The sequence below is a fragment of the Teleopsis dalmanni genome, chromosome 2 (genome assembly GCF_002237135.1).
Source record: "Teleopsis dalmanni isolate 2A chromosome 2, ASM223713v2, whole genome shotgun sequence".
In the NCBI taxonomy this organism is placed as follows: Eukaryota; Metazoa; Arthropoda; class Insecta; order Diptera; family Diopsidae; genus Teleopsis; species Teleopsis dalmanni.
The window spans coordinates 94,254,688-94,280,051 of NC_051847.1; the positions used below are offsets into that span (position 1 = coordinate 94,254,688).

The following is a 25,364-nucleotide window of genomic DNA, read 5'->3' on the forward strand; positions in this document are numbered from 1 at the left end:
GCTGTCGATTAATTATAGTACTACATTGCAAAACAAAATCTTTACACACTATCTGTCCGAGATTCTATTCTATCCGAAAACTATTCAAAACAAAAAAAAGCTCCTCCTTTCACAATGCCTGATTATTTGCAAAGATAGTGATATTCAAAGGACAAACTGTACTTGTGTTAGGTACTTCTTCGGTTGTGCTCCCGTGTCAATCTCCATTTTTAATCCATATGAGTAGATGGAAACTCATAAATTTCAACTTCGAGCTTTCGCTAGTAAAGTATAGAGTAGGAATTCTTATGCTAAAATTAAGTATTAATGTCATGCAATCTGCAGCTAATTATAATTATTATTCTATAAAGTTTATCCAAAAAAGTATGGTGTATGAAGTTTGTCACACCGTATACTCATGTACTCTAAGGTCACTATTCCACCATTACCAGAAGCTATCTGAAACTACCTTTAAGCTTTGCGGCGACAGCAAAGTAGATATTTAAGTTATCACATGCTTTTTTTTCTTTCATCGGTTTATTTATTGTATCTTACCAAACAGAAATTGATCATTTTGAAAATCTTAAAAAACTATAATGTTTGCTATTGAGCTAAGTATTCATATTTATCAAGGATTTTCTTTTAAGGCGATTTGGTGCAGTTGCAGAAGATAAGTGTCGAACATGAGGATTTGAATGCGATTTGAGTCTCACTCAAAATTTGATATGTATTGAAGAATAACTTCTTCAACAGTTGGTAAATTTAGATCTTTGTGTAGATTTTTGTTTTTGACATACCACGGGGCACACGTAGCTTGTCGGAGAATTTTTTTTGTACTCTTTGGATTTTTTCTATATTTGTGTTATTCTATACCATAAGTCCAAATTGGCTTTAATATTGATTTGTAAATTAACAATTTGTTATCGAGACTGAGTTTAGAGTTGCCATTTAGAAGCCAGTAAGTAAAACTCTAAAAACATAAGAGTTATGTTTTATGCGAAAGATTTTATATAAAGTATCAGTACATCGGATTATCGGCCAATAACCAAACCTCATAAGAGAGATAAATTTAGACATACACATTTGTGGCAGTTTCAGGTTGAATCCGGTAACAACATATAACATAATTTTGCAGTTGTACCAATAGTCGTGTAAATGAAAACAGCTTCTAGGAAGTGTTTCAGGTTTACTATTAAATTAATTTTTATTGATATTTTCGGTATATGTCTGATATTCTTAATATTATAATTAATAGATATATTTTTCGTTATAGTTCTCATTCGAACTCAATTAACATTATTTGTTCCAAGCAAGTATTTTACCATAACTAACTGTTTCTATATATTTCAACCAACTTCATATTTTTGCAACATTAGTATATTTTTTCTAATTTATTAATATCTTTCTTCTTATATTTGTGCTAAGCTGTTTTGTCTAGACCGGACACAAAATTGCTTCCTGCACGCAATCGTTTCAAGCTAAATGTGCTAATTCTTCTCACAGACAACTTGACTCATACTATCACGCAACGTACGAAGGAAACAGATTGTTTTATTTCAAGAAAATTTGGAAATTAAATGGAAACATATGTTGTCTTATCACGCAAACTTCAATTGTGACTAAATGACTTAATGGATATCTAATACATAATATTGTTCTTTTACAAAAACGTTATGAAATTACCTAAATTTAATAAATAAACAAGTTTAAATTTATAAAATAAAATATTTTTCGAAAATTATTTAAACAACATAAATTTCTCTTATTAGTTTTTCAATATAAATTACCTGAAATATCTCGAGTACTAAACTGTAAGGGCCTCGTAAAATATATCGTAGCTAGACTATTTTAATTAGTGTAATTTTTTTTTTTTTTTTTGATATAAGTTTAATAAGATCAATCCCACATGGTAGATATGCCATAAGTTAATATAAAGAAAAAATTGTTATTCCAATTTGTCTAGAAACTTTAAATTCTCTAAGAATGTACCTTCTGCTCAAAAAGTTTTTTTAAATAAAACATACAAATTTAAATTTTATTCCAAATTTATTTTATCTCCTTCAAAATACGCTCCTTCTGAACCGATACACATATGCCAACGCTTAACCTAATCTTCCATACACTTTTCGTAGGCCCGTGCAGGCTTTTAGTTCCTTCAGCGAATTCTCTTTTACCGATTCAATCGACTCAAAACTCTTACCACGAAGGGGCAATTTGAGTTTCGGGAACAGGAAAAAGTCGCACGACGCCAGATCTGGCGAATATGGTGCCTGAGCGATGACAGTGATGCCATGTTTGATTAAAAAATCGCGTACAACAAGAATTTTTCATGGTATAAATCGCTAAATGCACTCGAGGTAGTCTCACATTAACAACTGCTGTAAACAAACTAATTAACAGATGGCGCTCAAATTTGTACCATATGTCAAGGATGGGTGTACCAACATAACAAAAATTAGGTCTAATAAAATCCTACGGTTTTAAATTCTTGACCTAATTTGATTTGATAAAAGTGGAATGAAGATACCGAACTCGTGTTCACGAACAGAGGGTTTTTGTCGGCTACTTTTTTGCTGTTAAAAAAATTGCTAGCGTAATTAGGATTACATTAAATCTCAAACCAAAAGCGTCAATATAGATAATCTGTTAGATTGTAAGAATGTATTGAAAGTCTGACTGACTGTTCTTGCGACAATAAAAAAGAAGTGCTATATAAGCTCCTTATTGATCTTTTGGACTTATTTAAATAAGTATCTTATATCATAATCTTTGTGTATAAAATAAGGAATAGAAAAGCATTTTATATAATTACAAAACAAATTAGTACAGTTTTTAGAGTGAATTTAAGTTAACACTTATCATAAACTTTTAAATTTTAGGTCATTGAGTGTTGCAAGCTCCTACACTTACTTGCTGCTCAAAATAAGGTAAGTCTTTATTGGGTTTCTGGTCACACAGGAGTTCTGGAAATGAACAAATTTATGTGCTAGCCACAACTGCATTAAAAACTGTTTCTAAAAGGCCTCAATCCATTTGTAGGTTAAACTGGGCCAGTACAAAATAAATAAGCAAGGAGAGGGAGAATCGTTTGCGGCTGGTGTACTGGGAAGATTTCCTAGGACTTAAATAAAGCAAAGCACTAATTAAACAGTTTTCCTACAAAAACATTCTTAAATTCTAAAAACGTAATTTAAGGATGCTAAGGAATTTCGTTACAGATCATTATGGTCTGTAATATCATCTACATAAACTTCGATTTTCTGCTAATTTGAGATGCAGATTATGCCTCGAAGATGAGAAAACAGCTATGCATATTCTCTGTGACTGTCCAGCTTTAATAACAGAAGAAACTTTTTTCATATAAAATATTTGTCACCAGAACGGATTAAGAGCTCTTCTCCAGAATTAGTTTTGAACTTTGTTGAGCTTTTTGGACAAAGTTTTATAGAGCTTTGTGTAATTAAAAGTGAATTTGGTGCAGTAGGATTCTGGCCGCAGTACCGGCTGTTTGGCAATTTCATGACAAAAATTTTAATGACAATAATAATATCATGAATTTTCCATTGAAATCATATAATAACATAACTCTAGCAAATGAACGACTTAATGCGTGTCTTCAAAAATCAGCCTGGAAGGCCATTCCGCAATTAAATTATACAAATACATTTTATAGCTTAACTCTTATAAAAGAACTCCTAAATACTAAAAGAGTAGCGAAGAAAAAGTGGCGACAAGAAATAACACCAAATGGTAACACTTCCTTCAATTCAACAGTTTAGCAGTTAAAGAGACATTTTATATCTCCAAGTGCACTAATTAGGAATGAGCTAAGCTCATAGGCTAGAACATAGGCTAGATGTCGCATAATCAAAACTATTTATTAAGTATTTAGGTAAGGTTTTTATGTAAATAATTCACTAATCCACTAAATCTAAATGGATCCATTAAATCAATTAATATAAATCATATAGCAACAAAAATTGAATAAATTTACAGAATATGACTTTATAATTCCATTTTTTAAAAAAATTGCTAAGAATAGCAGTAAAATTCTTATTAAATCTAAAGAAAGTCGTCGATGATGACGATGAAATGGAATCTTTATTTCACCTCAGTGGAAAGTAGCACAAGAAATCTTAGTTATTAAGCCGTGTTAAACGCCTGAGATATGAAGTCCTATTGACCGATAAGCATACTATGAATTTATACCAAGTTACCAGAAAAATGAAAACCATGATAACAGAAAGAACCAAATCCAGGTCATAAATTCAGATGTAGGGAACATCATTGTACATTACAAGTTCATAGACATGTTGAAAAAATTTATTCAGCATTTCAAAATACTGTACTACTGTACAGCTGCATATCCCAGGCTTTGAATAAAGTTGGGAATAACAATATACTATATAAGATATAGTAGCAGTGTTCTACCCGTACAATATTACAATTTCCTAAATCATACCTTGAAGCTCGCAAATTTTTGTGTAAAATAATTCGAAATCACTTTACCTTCTCAGTGGTTTGGGCCCAATACTATATATGTCATACACAAATGATATACCAATTGCGTCAGTTACTGATATTAGTATTTTACTAGTATTAGAACCTTAACTGGAATCAAGTCAATTATAAGCTAGTCTAGGTGAAATGGCAAGATGGCTCAATAACTGGAAAATAAAATCCAATAAAACCAAATCATCACAGATTACTTTTACAGCAAGAAGAAACTCTTATCCTCCAGTGCATTTAAACCAAGCTTTGATATCCAAGTCAACAAAGACTAAATTTAGTGATATTGAAAATATTGTTTATTCTTAAAAGCATGTTAACAGATTGCAATATTAATATGAAATAAAAAATAAACGTATTTTAGTAATAAAAAAAAATGCATATTTTAACAGACCTTAACCAATCCCTATATATATTTTTAATATTTATGGAATTAGGTTTAGGTAGCTATGGTAAATTAATTTCAAACTTACAAAAAATTTATTTACTATGTATATTCGCAAGAAAACATTATCAATAAACTTATATTATTAACTCACTATAAACGCATTTTTATTGAATTTTAAACTAAAATACTAATTAATCAAAAGATTATTTCAGTTTTTAAGTCATTTCAGGATGTGATTTAATTTCTTCCTTTTCGTACAACTGCATTCGCACAGCAAGCTTAAAATTTTGTGAAAGAAAATGCTAAGTATAAATAAAGACTTAAATATTTTAATGACGAAGCCCCCTCGCATAAAAAATGAATCCTCTTAATTTTTGCTAAGTGTGCCTAAAATATATCATTATGCATTCATACTAAGTTGGCTTCCTTTACGAAGGATATTTTTTTGATACGCCATCATAGGGGTAGCAACCCCAACTACTTCGCTGCGGAGCAACTGTTAAAATATTTGAAATTTCCCAAAGCTTTAAAATTGTCTAAAAGTATTTTGCATTAATCTTTCACATAAACGTTTTAGCTTAGTTACTTTTTCATAATGTCATCACTTTCTCAAAGATTGCGGCGGACATTAGGAAAAATGAGGGAAAAGTATTTGAAATGAGAAAGGACATAGGACGCGTTGGTTTGGAAATAAAATGTTTAAAGAATATTGCTTAAGTTTTCAGTTTCTATATTATATGTACTACAAAATAAAGTTGAATATTTTATTAAAGTATGATTTTGTCATATATAATTACACAAAACGATATGAAAAAAGTGAACAATTTATTTTTTAATTTAGATAATTAATTTTAAATTATTTTTAATAGAATATGGTCAGTAATATAAAAAACAACGACATATATTTTATGATACGATTTATGCTATTCTCTTTTATATCTTCAAATATATTTGTATTATTTGAATTTTGAAATCCTCTTGATATTAAACGATAACTTTGTGTATAAAATTTTCTATAACATTTGTGGTGCAATATAGATGACGAGGATCCAACCAATGTATTAATACAGTTGGATCAATTTTCTAACACTGTTTTTGGTAATTAATTCTGTTCCTGAAGACATATATTTCAATCTGCAATATACTATTTAACTAAAAGCTAAAACAAATGTACAGACTATATCTAACAACGTGACTATTTCTATACAAAATAGCAATAAATAAATACAACCGTATGGAAGGAAGAGAGATCCATTTTAGTTAGAAATCCACCATTATCTTAAAAAGGTTCATTCATTCATATATCAATTTTTTATTCATTATTGTCAATTATTTAGGTATTAATATTCATGCATACTAAGGTATTTGTGCTTTTTTATTTAAAATAAACTGTAGATAAATTACTTTTTAAACGATTTTAATAATATTGTACTATATCATTAATAATCAGATTAATGAACAGAAGATTTAATTTTATAAATATTTTATATTTAATATTACTTATGTAAAAAATAACCAAAGTTTTAAAAAAATTTGTTGGTGAATGAGGTTTAATGTAAAAATGAACAAAAAATTTTCATAAACACGTTTTCGAAAAGTAGTGAACTACAACAACAAAAATTTATTTTTATATTACTTTAATTAATTAAATTTTTGGCTGACCATACAGCTGTTTCGAGTATTACCAAATACCCATCATCCGTGGTCTTGGAAATAATTGTTGTATTTAATTATTCGTAAATAATGTTTTAAGAATGCACAAGTACCAGGAATCAAACTTGTGCCCTACCAAATTAAAAGCTCAAGTTTTCAAAAAAAAAAAAATTCACTTTAAACCGTCATAATTTTTGAATCTATTTTAATCTAAAGGCCAACAGGAATTAAATCAAAGGATAATAAATAGATTAAAAAGTGGTGTATATGTGAATATGAGGTGGATAAGAATCCTTTTTAAAAACATGGGCGATTTTCTAATTGTATTTTATTTAACGTACACATTTCGTTATGTATTTCGGTAAATATTGGAAATGAATCCCATAAGAACTTCCATAAATTTCAGCCAATTTTTTGGATCAAGAAATCATCTTTTGCATTTATTTCACTTTGATAGAAATTATATAGATAGAAATATTTTGTCAAAATTATTCTCTTATCATAAAACCCATCAATTGGATGTAATTGATGCGCAAGAACAAATTATTTCTGTTCTTAACAAACTCAAAAAATATTCTATCATTATATATACCTTCTGATTAAAAAAGAACGAGAGCCTCACTTTTGAATTCCCGCGCTTATCCAATCGGTAAATTCTTTTTATTTTCATGCTGGGAACACTATTATACACATTCTGTCAAAGTTAAATGCATATCGTACGATTAGTTTTTGTTTGGGGTCTATACAAAAAGTCGAAAAATTTTCATGTGGCGATTTTTATAATGGATCAAAAATTAGAACAACGTGCGTGCATTAAATTTTGTGTTGCAAATGGATTCAACTGTGCCGAAACTGTTAAAAAATGTTAAAAAAGACCTTTGGTGGTTTGTGTGTGTCGCAATCACGAGTATACGAATGGTTTAAAAGATTCAAAGACGGTCGTACAAGCTTGGAGCATGATGAGATCCCTGGCCGCCCAACAACTTCTGTTACTGAAGAAAAAATCGGCGAAGCAGATCGTGTTGGAAAATCGTTGTGAACTGATTAGAGAGATTGCAGTGTTGTTGGGTATCTCATATGGATCGGCCGAACACATTTTAACTGATGTTTTGGGTTTAAAACGGGTCGCTTCTCGGCTGGTGACATAAAAACCGAATTTCAATAAAAAAAACCGCAGTTTTTGGCAAAAACTCCACCAATATCATCACCCAAACACCGTACTCTCCAGATATGCCCCCGTCTGAATTTTTCCTCTTTCCCCGACTCAAATTGCCATTGCGAGGAACGCGTTTTGAGACCATAGAGGCCATAAGGTAAAAATCGCCACACGAAAATTTTTCGACTTCTTTGTATAGACGCCAAACAAAAACTAATCGTACGATATACATTAAACTTTGACATAATGTGAAATAGTGTTGCCAACGTGAAAATAAAAAACATTTACCGATTGGATAAGCGCGGGAATTCAAAAATTAAAGAATTAATTTATTTTTTGATCACAAGGTATATTCCAATAATACAAAAGAAAACGAGATTTTTAGTTTCATTTGAGTATACTACACATAATATTTGATGACCCATTTTTCAAGATACCTGATCATTTTCCACAAATATTAAGTTTTAAAGTGCAGTTTGAAATTAACTTTCCTAAACGAGAAATATGTGCAGAAAGCCTGAAACAAATAAGTACGCAAAAAGAGTTTGATACACAGATGAATCTTAACTTCAAGACGGTAACACTGAGACAAGCATACCAGGATATACTTTCCAAAAAACTATGTCAAATATTTGTAAATATTCAACTATACATCAAGTTAAATTGTGTACCATCCTATCGTGTTTTTGCTAATGTGTGCGGAAAGAGATACTAATAAATAAAGTGAATATAAACATAATATAGGTAAGTTAACCGGTCTTACTGATCTTGTATTCTATCATTTAGGTACCTATGCTAAAGAACGTCTCTTAATAAACCGTAAAGTATTTGCATTCTTTTAAGGTGGCTCCGCGATATGTACGAAACAATGATAATAAGTCAAAATTTTCAACGTATTTCTAACAGGGCACTGTAGGCTGAGGCACCATCTCAACAAAATGAGCCCTTCAGAGACCAGTATCTGCCGCTTTTGTGAATTACATAATGAAATGTCTGAGCACATTCACTGTGAATGTCATAAACTGAGCGGCAGCAGAACTATGTACCTAGGAGAAAGACTTGTTGCTTCTCATAACAAATTTGTTTTTTTTTTATTTAATTCAAATTCAATATGTATTCTGTCACATAACATGGTGACATTTTACGATTTTTTAATAAATACTATTTAAGTCATGATAATTCACAATTAAGGTAGTTCTCTCTGTGGAGAGCTACTCTTTCCTTTTTAAATTAAGATTTTTATTATAATATCTGAAGCGGCGTTTTTCTTTTCAGTCTCGTAAAAATTTTTGAGGGGGACATTAAATTCGAAGCAAGGAAGTTGGGATGAATTTCTATTCGTTCATGGTATTTTGTAGCTATTTTTACTTCATCTCTTACCGGGATTATCCTAAGGTCCCGATTGATTTGAATATTAGTTATATACCATGGAGCATTTACCATTTCTCGTAAAGTTTTAGACTGAAATCTTTGAAGAATTTCTATGTTGGATATTGAGGCTCTTCCCCATAGTTAAATGCCATAGGTTCATACTGATTTTAGCACACTTTTATATAAAATATGTTTATTTTTTAGAGATACTGAAAATTTTTTATTCAGTAGCCAAAACATTTTTCTGTATTGAATCCCAAGGGATTTTCTTTTGTTAAAAATGTGTGTTTTCCATGTCAGATATCTATCTAAGTGCATGCCAGGTATTTAGCGCTGTTTTCTCATAACATATGGAACAAAACCAAAGCTTTAAAGGTACTCAAGTTAATCAAAAGCCCAATGATCGGTTAAATTAACTTGGGTTAGTATTTCCCCATTTAATTAATAGTATACTGTGTTGATTTGGAGCTAAAACATTTATCTTTTATTCGCTGAAAACATGAAATTTGTACCTCTCAAAGCAAAAATTATTTATTAATCCTGTAAAACCCCAATTTTTGAGCTTTAAGTTATTTTCAGAGGTCCAGTTGTCTATTAAAAAAACAGGTTGTAAGTTCATACTTAGTATACCCAAATTAACCTAAAACCGTTGAAAATTTAAAAAAGAAAAAATACTATTTTTGTCTCATAGTATAATTAATAATACACTTTGATACAGCTGCATTAAATTCTTTTTTTTTTTTGCATTAGACGAAGTTCTATATTCGTGAGATAAAATATTTTCAAATAGAAAATATTATAAAGTAAATGATTACCAAACTATACTAATACACTAGTTGGATCCTGTGGTTGTATATTAGAATAAAATTGAACAGTGTTTTTAAATTCAGTCTTATTTTGAATTTAAATTAAATTTTCAATACTCTTTGTTTATAATAACAAAAGATTTATAAATATCTTTGTTATTATTCATAACAATCAAAAGCGATAATTATTTATATAAGCTTTCTCAAGAAATTATTTATATTGCTTAATAGCAAAACAACCGATATCCTTAAGCTTGTGCTATTGGCATTTGGAGAATATTTCTGATAAATTCTAAATTTTGGCAAATTATTGGTATGCAACCTAATTAGTTGTTCTGGATTAACTGGATTAACATTCCGAAGATACACACAGAAACGCTCAACAAATGTTTGTGTTCGGATTTTAAATCAAATATCTGAAATAATTGAGTTTGTGCTTAACGCAGCACATGCTCGGCATTTTCATATTTGCTGAGTGTCTGAATTTATTGCAATTGCTGGTTATCAAGATTTCAGCTTGCCACGTCCTGCAATTTATTTCGGTTTTATTTTTCAACTTCACGATCTTATTTTGCTTGGTTCAAAGAAAATTGCTGGTTCTTTGTTTAATTTCCGGTAGATTTAATGCAGACATTTTACGAGTATAGTACAAGCGCATGGGAGCCTATGCATTTCTCTTCGCGTACATTTACACAGATTATGGAAACTCAATTGTATGGAAAAGAAAAGTAAACTGCATTGTTAACCCTTGGCAGGAGAATGCTATAATTGGAAATATTATTTTAAGTTTGCAAATAAAACTGTTTCCTTTTGAGTTGTAATACACAAAATGTTTCTGCATTGATTCCTTGACCCAAAAAGTATAATCGTATGGGTATCGTTTGTATATACAGTGTTTACCAAGACAGAGGGTATTTTAAGGAATCCAAATGCTTAATAGCTCCATGAAGGTTTGTGAGAATAACTTTTATCCTATACTATTACGAGTCTTCAAAATTCGTTTACTTACTTACTTTTGTGGCCATAACAACCTGTGATGCCATAACGCAGCCGTAACCGTACATCAAATCCACTTAGTGCTCTCTCAACTTAATCACTCCACCGGAGACATGGTCTACCTCTACGTCTTCTTCTTCCAACTACTGCTTCAAATACCTTTATCGCTGGAGCATCTTCATCCATTCTCAATACATGACCAAGACAGCGAAGCCACTGGATATTAATTCACTGAATTATATCAATGTTGTGATAAAGCTAGTCATCGCCACCTCATAAAGGACCAAATATCTTACGAAGAACTTTTCTCTCGAACACTCCTTGTGTTTGTTTATCATTTTGTGATAATGTCCATACTACTGCGTCATACAGAAGCACATAAAAAATAACCGACCTATAGAGTATAAGTTTTGTTTGTCGAGAGAGAGCTCTATTTATTTCAGTTGCATGCTGAGCCCATAGTAGCAGCTATTAACAATAGTGATTCTTCGTCTGATCTCCAGGCTGACATCATTGGTGTTCATTACGGAGGTGCCAAGGTAGATGAAAACAACAGATTCGAAAGTTTAGTCGCCAGTCAAAAATCATAGATCGACGTCTGAGCGACGCACATTTCTACCAGTAGCAGACATATACTTTGTTTTGCGCTCTTAGTTCGCTTAGTCAATTAAATATTCTATAATTTGATATCTTAATGGTTATACTACTCTAATGAGTTCAAAAATCAAAATATGAAGGAAAATATATTTTTTTTTTCAAATTTTTCGCTTCTTTTTGCTTAAAAATTCTGTAATAATACCAGTCGAATACTGCGCGAATGATTCTACAAGCTAATCGGTCAATATGGAATGAAACCATTCACACTGACTTAATAATAACGTCATTGTGAACCATTCCAAAAAAAAAAAAAAATTTTGTAAGTAGTCAGAATTATATTTGTACAGATTAAGTGATTATGTTATAAGAGAGTGAACACAATCGCATCATTAGCTGACAGCAATGAAAGAAAATGTCTCAAAAGACATCATGTAATTGATTTCCGACAAATCTGAAAGATTTAAAATTTTGTGTGGAGTATATATAAAATATACATTGTTAATATAAAATAATAGTTATGCGCTTTATTTATTCAAGTTTAATAAATGGATTTATACATAAAAAGGTATATGTAGTTGTTAGTTATTGCATAATAATGGTTTTATTGTTTTCAAACTCAAAGGTATTCATAGACAATCAACTTAATGTACATTTAGAAACTTAATTGTTACTCCCATGGATGATTACAGCAACTATCATTCCTAAACAACTGCACAAAAGACATTGAAATGAAATACAAAGCAAAGTACATAGAGAATAAGTTTCATTTGAATTAAATATAAGGGAAACAAGAGGAAAAACTTCATGACAGTTGCAACTGGAGCAGCATTTGTTGCAACAAAGCGTGTATTCCATTGCGGATGGAAACTATTTTAACGCCCATAGACGCTGTTCCGTACAACATGTCAGTATAATGCTGGACATAAAAGCAAACGAACACAAGTAGTTAAAATGAAATTGCAGTTGACATGCACCGCCGGAAGGTAAGATACAATTTCAGGTTAAATTAAATCCACTTGATAAGGAACTGCAAAAAGTATAAAACTTTGAACGTCTTGTTTTACATTCAATGAATCAGTTATTTAATTTGTTTGGTTTAAAAACAAAAACATGAAGTTAGTTGTAGCTTTATAAATACTCCTCCATACCCCTTACTTATGTTACGTATGGTACGTGGTCTAATTACAAGACTATCATTTACAGCCTACTTAAAATATTTTCCTAAAGATTTATTCACATTAAAAATTACAAACGTTTCTTATAACAATTGTAAATTGTTTACAATTTACAACTTTATATTGTGTTTTGATTGTTTTTATATATTCTTCTCTAATTAGGTGCTGTTAACTGATAATTTAACTTTTGCTAACTTTAAAGTAGGCTAAGTTGAATATTGTTAGCATGCTAGAATGAAGTGTATAACTCCTCTTCTTAATTGATATGACGTAAATTTAATAGAGCATAAGCTTTCATAAAATGCAGTTGCTTTTTGTGAGTTATTTTGCATAACTATATTTTGTAAGATATAGTCAATTAACTTACTGAAGTAATAAACTTAATAATAAATCATCATCCTGACATTAATAAGAATAACGCTAAATGAATTTGTTTTATTTATCTGCGACATATTGTTTATATAGTATCCTATCTCCTTTACTAAGTAAAAATTTTGTATAACGAACTCATAGTAAACTTTATTCACAACATTGTAAAATGTTTAAAAGTATATTTATATGTGTATAAAAAACAATAAATGTAAACTATTATAAACACTTTAAATTGTTAAAAAGAAGGGTGTAATGTATTGTGTTATGAATTATTAAATTATTTTCCAAAAATCATACTGTTTGAGCAATATTCATGCTATGTAATGCACCAACACATTCATTTTTGAGCTTCTGTTTTCATTGCACAATTGAGCATAAGCTATAAATGCAGTTTCTTGTTAGAAATTATGAACACCCCTAGTATTAATCCCACCTTACACTACAAACTTAAAATTCTTGGAAAGGAAAATTTCTTTCACTTGTGTTCAAGTAAACACACAGAAACAAAAAAAAAAAACTATTCGATTTAGAACATAAGAGGCTTTTTCTCACATTCTTTTGCTGGGGGCTTGTAAGAGAATTTGAAAATAACAAACACATGTACAACAAAAACAACTTCAGAAAAGTACTTCAGCTGGTTAAGTTGTCGTGGCAAACACAGAAAAAGTTATTAGCTATTACAAAGTACACACAAAACAAAACAGCATAAAAATACAAACAGCACTAATTAAATTCAATCACTAAATAGTACACACGCAAACAAATACAATGTAATTGCTCAATGTTTGTATCAGCTGAGATAAGATTTTTCCAATGTTTAGGTCAAACAACCAAAAAGCAATTGATTATTACGTTTCCCCTTATTTTCACATTGGAGTGAATAAGCGAATGGATTGTTTTCCATAAGACAAAACTAACTAACTAATTCAACTTTTAGTATGGATATCTTCCATATTTCAGCAAAAAGTGATCTTAGCCATGGCTATCCAAAGTACGGCCCGCTCTGGCAGCAAAACCAGTGAATGACACCTTCCGCAACCGCCTTAGTTCCTAGACCTGACAGCATCTTTACAGTAATGAGGTGCGCACTCACAGGGTAGCTTTTCAGAAAATTTTGAAAAAGTTGGAAAATGGCTCTACAAATGTGGTTTGCCGTAAAAGACAAGCAGTTCTTTGGCCATGGTATTCATATATTACCTGAAAAGCAAGCAAAATGTGTAGAATCCGATGATCAATATTTTGAATAACTAAAAGTTAATTTCCATTGAAAATCATGTGAAAATTAATTTATCAAAAAAATCAGAAAAAATGTATGCATGCACCATATTGTGCTACTTGAATTCATTTCCACTATCTGACTTGATGTTTTTGATATGACTTGATATTGTACAGTATTTTTGACCTAAAAAATACTTTCTAAGCTCTGAGGACATAATTGTGAATGAAATATCTTCAGTGCAATAGTGAATATCATACTTTTAACCTAGTTTTTTATAAAAATATTATTTTAAAACTTACATTATTGTCATATTATCACCTTATTGTAGTTAAGGATTTGTGGTGGTCGTGGAAATTTAAGACATTCAGAATCTCGCGTACTTCGCAGATAACTATAAACTTGCTCTTTTGTCATCACAGTCACTCAACAACCACTAATTAGATAGAATGAAAAACGGGTAATAGACAACCACACATTTATGTTTACTTGTGGTTATATTATAAACAAATTAAATTATATTTGGTATTTTGAACTGAATTACAACAAAATTTTGTTATTTTTTAATTAAGAGGTTTCGAAAAGTAGTAAACTATAACAACAAAAATTCTTTTATATTACTTTAATTAATTGAATTTTTGGCTGACCATATAGCTATTCCTACTATTTCTATTTTTCATAGAAATTATGTAGGAATAATATGAATCTGCCAAAAATTTAATTAATTAATAAATAATAAAATTTAGTTGTTGTGATTCACTACTGTTCAAAATACCTCCCGAATAATAGATTCTATTGAGAAACATGGTTTAGTTCATCATAATTCCCTTTTGAAAGTAAAATTTAAATTAAGTTTATTTTATGTTTAAAATAATTTTTAGATCTGCATATTGAATGCACTGTGTTCATACTATTTGATTTGTTCACTAATATATCACTCTAATTCATTATTTAAGGCTTCCATTTAAGCAATATACGAGAGTCACTATTTATATTTTGAGTCTTGGCAACACTGTCTGTTGTCATCTGACGTTTCCATACGAAAATTTGAAATTATAAAAAAGCCTACCTCAGACTGTTTTTCAAAAGAGCGTTATTTGTGTTATTTACAGTGACTTGTAAATTGAGTGTTCACAAAAAAATGGAATTAACATGAGAAAATTTTCATGCAATCATTTATTACAACTTTCGATGAGGATTATCAAGACAATAGTGCATCGATCCACTTACTTACACATTTGGCGATGAAGCTCCATCTTTTTGCCACTGTGAAACACTGACACAATGATTTTAATCGTGATCCTAGTTCGCTCACTGACAAAATTCCTGAAGGTCGTCCAAAATCAGTTGTTGTACCAAAAAACAATATTGCTATGCAAAAACTGTACAAGTAATGTAAGATCGTTATGCTACATACTGTAAGAATGAACGAACCCTAGGTATTACTTCCATCAACATATATAATATATTACACTATCATTTAACAGTGAGAAAGGTTTTTTCTCGTTGGATACTTCATCTCAAGAACTACAATGATGATGATGAGATTATAACAGTTGACAAATCATGGATATATGGATATGAGCCGAAACGTAAACAAGAGTGGACTGTATGAGTGTTTCAAAATGAACCAAATCCAATAAAAGTTGTTCGCGCTCGAAGCACTGAAAAACAAATGGTTGCTTGTTTTTTGGCAACTACACGAATAAAATTACAGGAACGTAAAACGGCAAATTCCGAAAATGGTTTTATACAACCATTTGTTTACCGGAAATATTCAGTGAAATACGGAAAATAAACAAGCCCCGTCGGATCAATCTCCATCAAGGCAATGCGAGTGCTCAACCAGTTCGTCTAACAACTGACTATTTGAACATACAAAAAATGGCACATCGAATTGATGGGTCTGATTTGGTACAGTCCTGATTTGGTACCCAATGACTTTTTCTTGTTTCCGAACACCAAGAATAAATTGCGGGGACATCGCTCAATATTTTTATCGGCGGAGGAAGCCGTTATTGCATTTAAAAACCATATTTTGGCAGTGTGTGAAGAAGATTGGAAAAAATGCTTTGACAAATGAATCGAACGCATGCAAAAATGTATTAATAATACTGGAGATTACTTCGAGAAACAATAAACGAATTTTAAACAAGTTAATATTTTTTCATTATTAGGCTGAAATTATAAATAGTGACCCTCGTAACTATATCGAAAAAGTTCATAAGGAACCTTTCACTTTATCTTATTTTCTAAAAACTAGTTTCAGGTTTTATTTTATTACATATAAGTCATACTCAGCATATATACTCTTAAGCTCTCAAATAATTAGGTAAATATAATTTCATTGAACTTTGAAAAGTGGTACTTAAACCTTTAGATGTAGTTTAAAAATCTATAATAGAGAATATTTCGGTACTCTGAAATATTTAGTGCTAATCATACATTGTAATGAACTGGATTTATAATTGCAATCGATTTTCGTGGCTCTATGATTCACAAATATCCTAAATGCAAACAATTTTTATTTCATGCTTTTACAAAGCAGAATATACTCAGATAAAACAGAATGAACCCCCAACATCAATAGTAAAATAAAATTGTAATATTTCAAATGATAGAAATAAATGTGCAAAATATTTATGCCAACACATTGCACAATAAGAAGCAAGTGAAATACTTTATGTTGCAACAGTACATTTTGCATACGTAAAATATTCTAAAAATACTGAAATACTGAAGATAAAAAATATTTTAAACATGCCAAATAAAATATTGCTACCGTAAGAGTGCAGCTTGTGTGCATACTTGCATTGTGCATATGAAGTTTATGCTCGTAACGTAGTAGTAAATAAATATGCACTTATTAATGCCAAACCTCAAATTTGCCACATTCCATCAGAAGTTTTGTGCTCGCTGCAACCGAAACGCATACCGGCGCGAAAACTGCATGTATTTTTGCATAAATGTGCAAAAGGACTGTTGCAAAATTGCTATTTGCATAACTGAAAGAGGATATAATGCTCCTGTTTAAAGCCACATATACTCGTATATATACGATCTGCCAATAGTATCAATTTTTTCAAATACTCGTATGCATGCCAACCACACGTACATACTCGTATGAGTTCACATATTTTTGAAGAATATTTCACATCAGCACAACGAAATTGTGATGGTTAAAATGAAATTTATTTAAACAATTTTTATGCACTGATAAAATTCTTATGCTTGTTATTCTTGCTACTGAAATGCATATTTTATGGTCCAACATTATTTACAATTAAAATATCTGACATGTGTCTACTATACACTGAAGGTAATGGTGAAAATAATTGCATCGAATTATAAACAGAATTATACCGACACGTTTGAAGCAGGAGAAACGATAAACAGAATCTCAAGAGAGGAAGCTAAGATTGAAATTGCTTAATAAACGACAAATAAAATATTATTTAGAAATGAAAAACAAAAGGAAAATATTGAAAGTGATATATATATAATAATTTAACAATATCAGATACAGTCAAACTTCCATAACTCGAAGTACCATTTGACAAAGAAAAGGTTCGACTTATGGAGACTTCGGGTTATAGAATTTTTTTGTGTTTTTTTATTTTTGAAATAAAATAAAAAAACTACTTTCCCTGTGGAAAGTATCTAAAATTATCATGGTACATAAGCCAGGAAAGGATATTAATGACGTAAGTGGTTACAGACCAATAGCACTTCTGCCTGTACTTTCAAAAATATTTGAAAAAGTCTTACTGAAAAGAATCCTTTCTCTGATTGAAAGTCAAAACATAATACCTTTACATCAGTTTGGTTTTAGGTGCAATCACTCCACTATAGATCAAGTCCATAGGATTACCAATGTAATAGAAAAAGCTCTTGAGGAAAAAAAAATCTGCTCAGCTGTGTTTTTAGATGTCTCGCAGGCTTTCGATAAAGTCTGGCACTCCGGATTGCTTACCAAAGTAGAAATATTCTCCCAACGGAGTATTATGACGTAATCTCCTCTTACTTATCTGATCGTTACTTTCGAGTAAAGCACGGTGATGACTATAGCAAATTGCATAAAATTAACGCTGGAGTTCCGCAAGGTAGTATCTTGGGTCCTCTCTTATATCTTATTTATACACACGACTTGCCAACGAGTGCAACGACGTTCACAGCAACTTTTGCTGATGATACTGCAGTCCTTGCAGTTGGAGAAAGCGCTGAAATAGCAGCTAATAGTTTGCAAAATAGTATGGACAGTATAATTGCTTGGACAAGGAAATGGAAAATCAATTTTAATAAAGAAAAATCAGTGCATGTAAATTTCAAAAATCGAAGCGTTAGTTATATACCTGTTTATATCGATGCAGCACAAATCCCTCACGCGAATACTGCGAAATACTTGGGTATGACTTTGGACGCTAAACTAAGATGGAGCGAGCACATAAAAAAGAAAAGAAGTGAATTAGATCTTAAATTCAAATCGTTGAAATGGTTAATCGGTAAAAAATCAAAACTATCGCTTTTCAATAAACTTGTATTATACAAACAAATGCTCCAGCCAATCTGGACATATGGAATACAGCTATGGGGTTGCGCAAGCAAAACACAAATTTCCATCATTCAAAGATTCCAAAATTTCATGCTACGGAGTGTAACAAACGCACCATGGTACGTGAGAAATTCTGACTTACATCGTGACCTCGGAGTGTCAACAGTACAGGAAGAAATTCATACCAAAGCCAAATCACACCAAGATAGACTTAGTTGTCACATAAATGCTGAGGCGCATTTACTAGCGACAACTGAGCCAATACGCCGTCTAAAGCGCCAAAAGCCGTGCGATCTTTGGGCTTAAATCATTGAAATGTAGTACAATTAATTTATTATTGCGTGGAATCGCCTAATCTGTTTAAATTTAAATTGCTTGTTAGTTATCTAATAACTAGTTGCTTTATGTCTTGTTTTGTTTTATTTATTGTTATTTAATACCATATATAATAAAACAATTTATAATAAAAAAAAAAAAAAAAAAAAATTCGTTTGCAAATAAAAATTCAGAATTTTGAATGACTCTTCTACTTCATTCTTGGAAGAATGATGAACAATTTCATCCCCAGAGCCCTCATCAGTACTTTCCGTTACGCTTAGAATCGGATCCACTACAATGAGAAGAACTATAATGATCAATATTATCGTCATCTGTATCAAAGCTTAATGTACAAATTTCATTGTCGAGATCTATATAATCGTTAAAAGTGGAAGTTGGAAGTTATTGTATTTACTTTGCTTTTACTTTACTTTTACATCAATTCACAGTCTTCATCAATGCTATTCAAGAAAATTAAAGGAATGTCCTCCTGTTCGTTCCATATAAAAAGTTGACCAAATCCAGCTTTTTTAAAGCAGTGCACTATCGTTTGAATACCGTTTGCCAGCGACTGGCATTTACACAAAAAAACAACATAAGAAAGAAAAACTTAAATATTTGGTTTGAAAAAAGAGACTTTCCCTAACATCAAAATGGATTCATATTTAAAACAGAAATTCGACTTATATTCCTATTGGCACGCGATAATATTTCTTTCCTTTAAGCTGCGAGTTTCTACTAATTATTTATTATTCACATAGCATTTGTATTAAAAATTTTAGGCTATCGTAACAATTTATAACCGATGTATTGAGTAAAAGCTTGGATAATAACCAACAGTGATCAGTAAGCATTAGGAGGATTTGAGAGGTTACCATTCTTTGAAAGATCTATGATCCCGTGCGCGTTTATTATGAGTTAAAAAATTGATTGATTTGGTAGCTGCTGATAAAAACTGCAATAGAGAACATCCGAATTTTCAATGGTGGGACCAAAGAACATATAATTTGAAGACATTCGATAACTGCTGATCCGGATGACTAACGGAGACCAGTCATTTAACCATGGCATTCCGATGAAAAAAAAGTTCTCTTACGATATACTGCACATGGTGGAAAACTATGTTAGTTGGGTAAGTCACCCTGATCTAAACTGATATTTTGTAGTAGTCCATTAACCAGTCTTCTGCAAAATTTACATGCATTTATACAATCATTCAGAATTTTTTATTTAGATTGACAGTCTAAGCAACATTTTTTAAATGCCATCGTAATTTACATTATATACCATAACCGATTATTTTTGATAATTATCGAAAATATATATTATTCCTGTAGACATTAACTATCAAATTAATAAAGTAATTTTTATATGATTCAACAATCGTGAATATTCGTGCTAATTTATTGATTTGAAGATGGTAAGGAATTAATAGTTTGAAACAATATATGGTATAATGTACTTATATATTTGTGCCTATAGAGTGATAATCCCATGCAAACTGGAAATGGCATTGCTACTGCTGCTGATTGCGACAACGAGGCTAAAAAGAAATCTCGTATTAGATTAGAAGACATGACGTCTCAGGATTTTTATACTGATATGTTTGCATACTATGGAACTCATGAAGAGAAACTTAAGGATAGAGCTCAAATTGTCGCATTTCGTACGGCTATGTATAACAACAAGCAACTTTTCAAGAATAAGGTCATCTTATAAAACTAATAGCGTATATAAAAATTTTTAACCATTTGTCACTTGGATTCTTAGGTTGTTTTGGATGTTGGTTGTGGAACTGGAATATTATCGATGTTTGCAATTAAAGCAGGCGCCGCAAGGGTTATTGCAATTGATAACTCCAACATACTAGAGTTGACAAAAAAAGTGTTTGAAGATAATGAAATGTCTTTTCATATTGATTTAATCCAAGGTGAAATTGAAGAAATTGAGCTGGGTGTGGAAAAAGTTGATATAATTATTTCAGAATGGTTTAGGTAAGACAAACTCGTAGAAAGCAAAAACAAAGTGTGTGAATGTTCAAGTTTTTTTTTTATTAATATCTAAAAACATTACAAATACTACATCTGACCAATACAGAATATAAGTATACTTATAGTTTATGATATTTAATGAGAAGTGCTGTAGTGTTGCATTAAATATCCTTGTATATAAAGAACGTGTAGTGAATAGTTCTACTTACGTGCAAATAATTTGCAATATTACTTATATGCATATAAATAACAAAATGATAGTTGATTAAAACTTATATTAAACATATTTTTTTTTAGCTACAACTTATTTCATCTGTCTATATTGGATAAAGTATTGTATGCACGTGATAAGTGGTTGAAGCCCCATGGTCTCATTTTTCCAGATATTGGAAGGCTGTATATAACCGCAATTGAGGCTTTTAATAGCAAAGCTTTTAAGATTAATTGGTGGAATAAGGTATATGATTTTGATATGAGTTGTGTGCGTAAGGCCGTAATCAAGGAGCCGTCTATTTCTATTGTCTATGCAAATCATTTAGTTACAAACTCATGCCTAATAAAAGAAGTGGATCTCTATAAAATACAAAAGTCCGATTTAGAATTTGCTTCAAAATTTCAATTGAAAGTACAGCGTAATGACTATGTTCACGCTTTTGTTACTTATTTTGACATAGAGTTTAGTAAGTGCTTTTCTCCAATTAAGTTTAGCACTTCACCTTGGACAGACGACACACATTGGAAACAATGTGTTTTTTACTTAGATGATTTTATAACAGTTAAGGAAGACGAAGAAATCACTGGGATTTTTGAAATGAAGTATTTACAAACAAAAAAAACTGCTTTATATTTTGGCATTAAGGTCGATTTTGAAGGAGAGATTTCTCAAATTCATGAAATAAACTCTTACAATATGGATTAAAATGATACGAATCTCCATTATTTTCTTTAAAAAATTAAAAAGTGATATCCAGAATAAATACATTTGATTTTTAACGTGATTTATGAAGAAATTACTATTTTTTATTTAAAAAAGACTATTGTTTTTAATAGAGAGGTTTAATAGAGATTACAAGTACCAAGTGTTAAACTCATGCCCTGCCAAGGAAAGTGTAACTTTCCGTGTAAAATTAAAATTAATTTCAAATATCAATTGAAATTTTAACAGAAATAAATTTTTAATTTATAATCAAAAATGGTTTTGTATTTGTATTAAAAATTTTAGGCTATCGTATCAATTTATAACCGATGTATTGAGTAAAAGCTTAGATAATAACCAACAGCGATCAGTAAGAATTAGGGATGAGGATTTGAGAGGTCACCATTCTTTGAAAGATCTATGATCCCGTGCGCGTTGACTATGAGTTAAAAATTAGGTTGATTTGTTAGCTGCAGATAAAAACTACATTAGGGAAGATCCGAATTTTCAATGGTGGGACCAAAGAACATATAATTTAAAGACACTCGATATGATGATCTAGTGACATCAAATTGCTGATCCGGATGACTGAGGGAGAGCAGTCACTGGTTGTTTCATGGTATTCCGACGAAAAAAAGTTTAGTAATAAAAGAAAAAACAACCACTTTTCTTATCAAGTAATATTGTTCTTGACAGTCATACAAGTTTCGGGTGATACTAATCTCAAGTAGACGTATCTCTTTAGAAGGACCTTTACTTGATTGTTACAAGTAATGCAACAAGCCAATTATAAGTATTTCAGAAAATGCATGGTCTTGTACGAAGTATAACGAATACCTTGTGACTTCTATGTTAGTACTATGCAAACTTACCCATGATCACGCACCTTTACGTATTTAGCTCTCGTTGTACCAAAAAGGGATTTAAGCTTCAAGAAAAAGATTCAACAAGAAACATTAGAAGACGGTCGTTCTAAAAACCTAGAGAAAAACCTCATCATCTATGGCATGGCATGTCAATAGAACTGCATTGAATTATCATTTTAATGACATCATTTCCATAAGTATCCAACCTCAATCACACTTCCTTGCCACACTGCGACCATAAACACGAGCTTCCTTTCGCAATTAATACAATATAAATTAAATCACCTTTAATACTGTAGTGTTGCTAGAAAAATTTTGGCATATTTGATTTTCTACTACTTATATGAACGAACTTATTAATGCACCTTAACGCTTAATGTAGTTTTTTAATCTATCCGCTAGATCAAAGCCAGTTTTCATAATTTTCAAAGCAGCCTATACTAGCATTAATGTTGGGAGTATTCATTATAAATCAAATTTATATGATTTTAAAGATACTTTTAACTTTATTTTTAATTTTTTTCTATCGATATGTGTTGTGTTCGATGTCAGTGCTGAGCATTGCCTCAATATTCTTCAATTTGACGGACCTATTGGGTATTATAACTAATTGAACACAATTCGATTATATTACATCTAATTTAAATATTTAATTAAAAAAGGAAAAATAAATGTGTTTTGTTTTAGTTAGCCTCTAACTAAACTATGATCGGAATTGGAAGTGGGCCTTTAAACTAGATTGTCGTTATCCGGAACGTTAAGCCTGATAGAGATGTACTTGGTATGATACTAATGCTAATAAATATTCTTTAATATACTGTGCTATTTAAGATTTGCTCTCCCAACTTAGCATCATTTTCTAAATAACCTATATTTTGTCACTACAAATAAACAACACAAGTGTGTTGCTATATGGGAGGAGTTATAAAGTCGCTGATCATCTAAGAGACCACAACTTAAATGGTACCAAATCGCTTTTATTCAGAATATTACTCGGAAATTTTATCAAAAACTCCAATTATTTCTACATTTGTACATTTATATATTTATATATTTTTATAATTAATCAAACCTGTGATATCTCAAAACATATTAGTTGAAAACATAATATAATGTATCAACAATACATATCAACAAGAGGCTTTGGTATGGAACTTGTTGATTTTAGCTTCCATCTGAAATGACAGAATACAGCTATTATAAGATCTAAACAGAACAGTATCTGAATAATTATCTTAAATTTTTAAAAGTTTTTTATTTTATTTAGTTTATACCCAATCTGATAATATCCACCTGCCTACATACTTTATAAAGTATATGTTATTTTTTAACCACAACCGTACTTAGCGCAATTTAATGGGACCAACAAACCTAGTATTTGCTAGTAAAAAATTTTAAAATATTTGAGAATATCTAAAAATATATGTGCTATCATTCGTATTTTTATTAAAAATTTTAATTAATCATACATTGAAAAGTGAAAAAATTGCGTGTGATGCTTGACGTGCAATCTGGAAAATTAAAAACAATTCACGCAAAAAGTAGTTCATCTACTTCGCTTTTGAAAAGTATTTTTTTTAATCTAGAATATATAGAACTTTTCGCCATCATCAATCATTTCAGAAGTCAACTTTTTTTCTTCGTCATACAACTGTGGAAAACTTACATTAAATATCCCAAGACGTTTCTTATACAGTGAAACAGGTATTAAAGGCTCTTGAAAACATATATTACATGTATGTCAGGCTACGCCTTAACACATCAAAAATAATTTTTATATAAAATAGTATACGCAAACCCTACAATTTTTTTTACTTAACTCGTATACTTATATATAAAATGTCACATCTACACCATTTTTATAGCTTACATTGAATGTAATAAAAATATTACATTGAATGTACCCTTTATTTAAAATTAGTAATTAGTTTAGATTCATGAGATGAGATGTCATATTCCACTATGAAGGAATACAATACGGCAATATAGTTTTATTAGTTTTAAAACAATAAAACATACCCCTTTTTTCACTGATATAAAGTAATCAGTTGCCAACATTTTCCTCTTAAAAAAAACAATTACAATATTATTTAAAACTGTTTATAATAGGACTTTTCTTGGAATAATGTTTGATGTTTTATTGTTGTTGGCCAATTTTAGCAATATGTATATATTCGGCTCTACCAAAACAGAGGCTTACAACAAGTAGTTTATGCTCCATTCTGCAATATATTTACCCAATTCCAATATAGCTAAATAATTTACCAAAGAACATAAACAACGCCTTTCACGTCATATTAATTTTAAAGCAACTGCATCACCCCAAGGCAATGTCTACAGGCAATGACTTGGGTTAACGCCAATATTTGCACGAGACCTCATGAAAAACTGGCAGCTGTGATTGTTTATTTATATAAAGATACATATATACATATATATATGGTTGGATGTTGGGACAGCGTACTGTCCAACAAGTGGCCCCAGTGAAGTGTAGGATTAGTCG

At 30.6% G+C, this 25,364-nt stretch overlaps 1 protein-coding gene across 1 annotated transcript; it reads left to right on the forward strand.

Annotated features, from left to right (window-relative positions):
- The first annotated feature begins 20,420 nt into the window (after positions 1 to 20,420).
- Positions 20,421 to 22,046, forward strand: LOC119681491 (protein arginine N-methyltransferase 8-like). Its single transcript, XM_038094701.1, has 4 exons — positions 20,421 to 20,508; positions 20,571 to 20,795; positions 20,859 to 21,082; positions 21,377 to 22,046. The coding sequence occupies exons 1-4, from the start codon at positions 20,506 to 20,508 to the stop codon at positions 21,996 to 21,998; spliced, it is 1,074 nt and encodes a 357-aa protein (XP_037950629.1). The 5' UTR covers positions 20,421 to 20,505; the 3' UTR covers positions 21,999 to 22,046.
- The last annotated feature ends 3,318 nt before the right edge of the window (positions 22,047 to 25,364 follow it).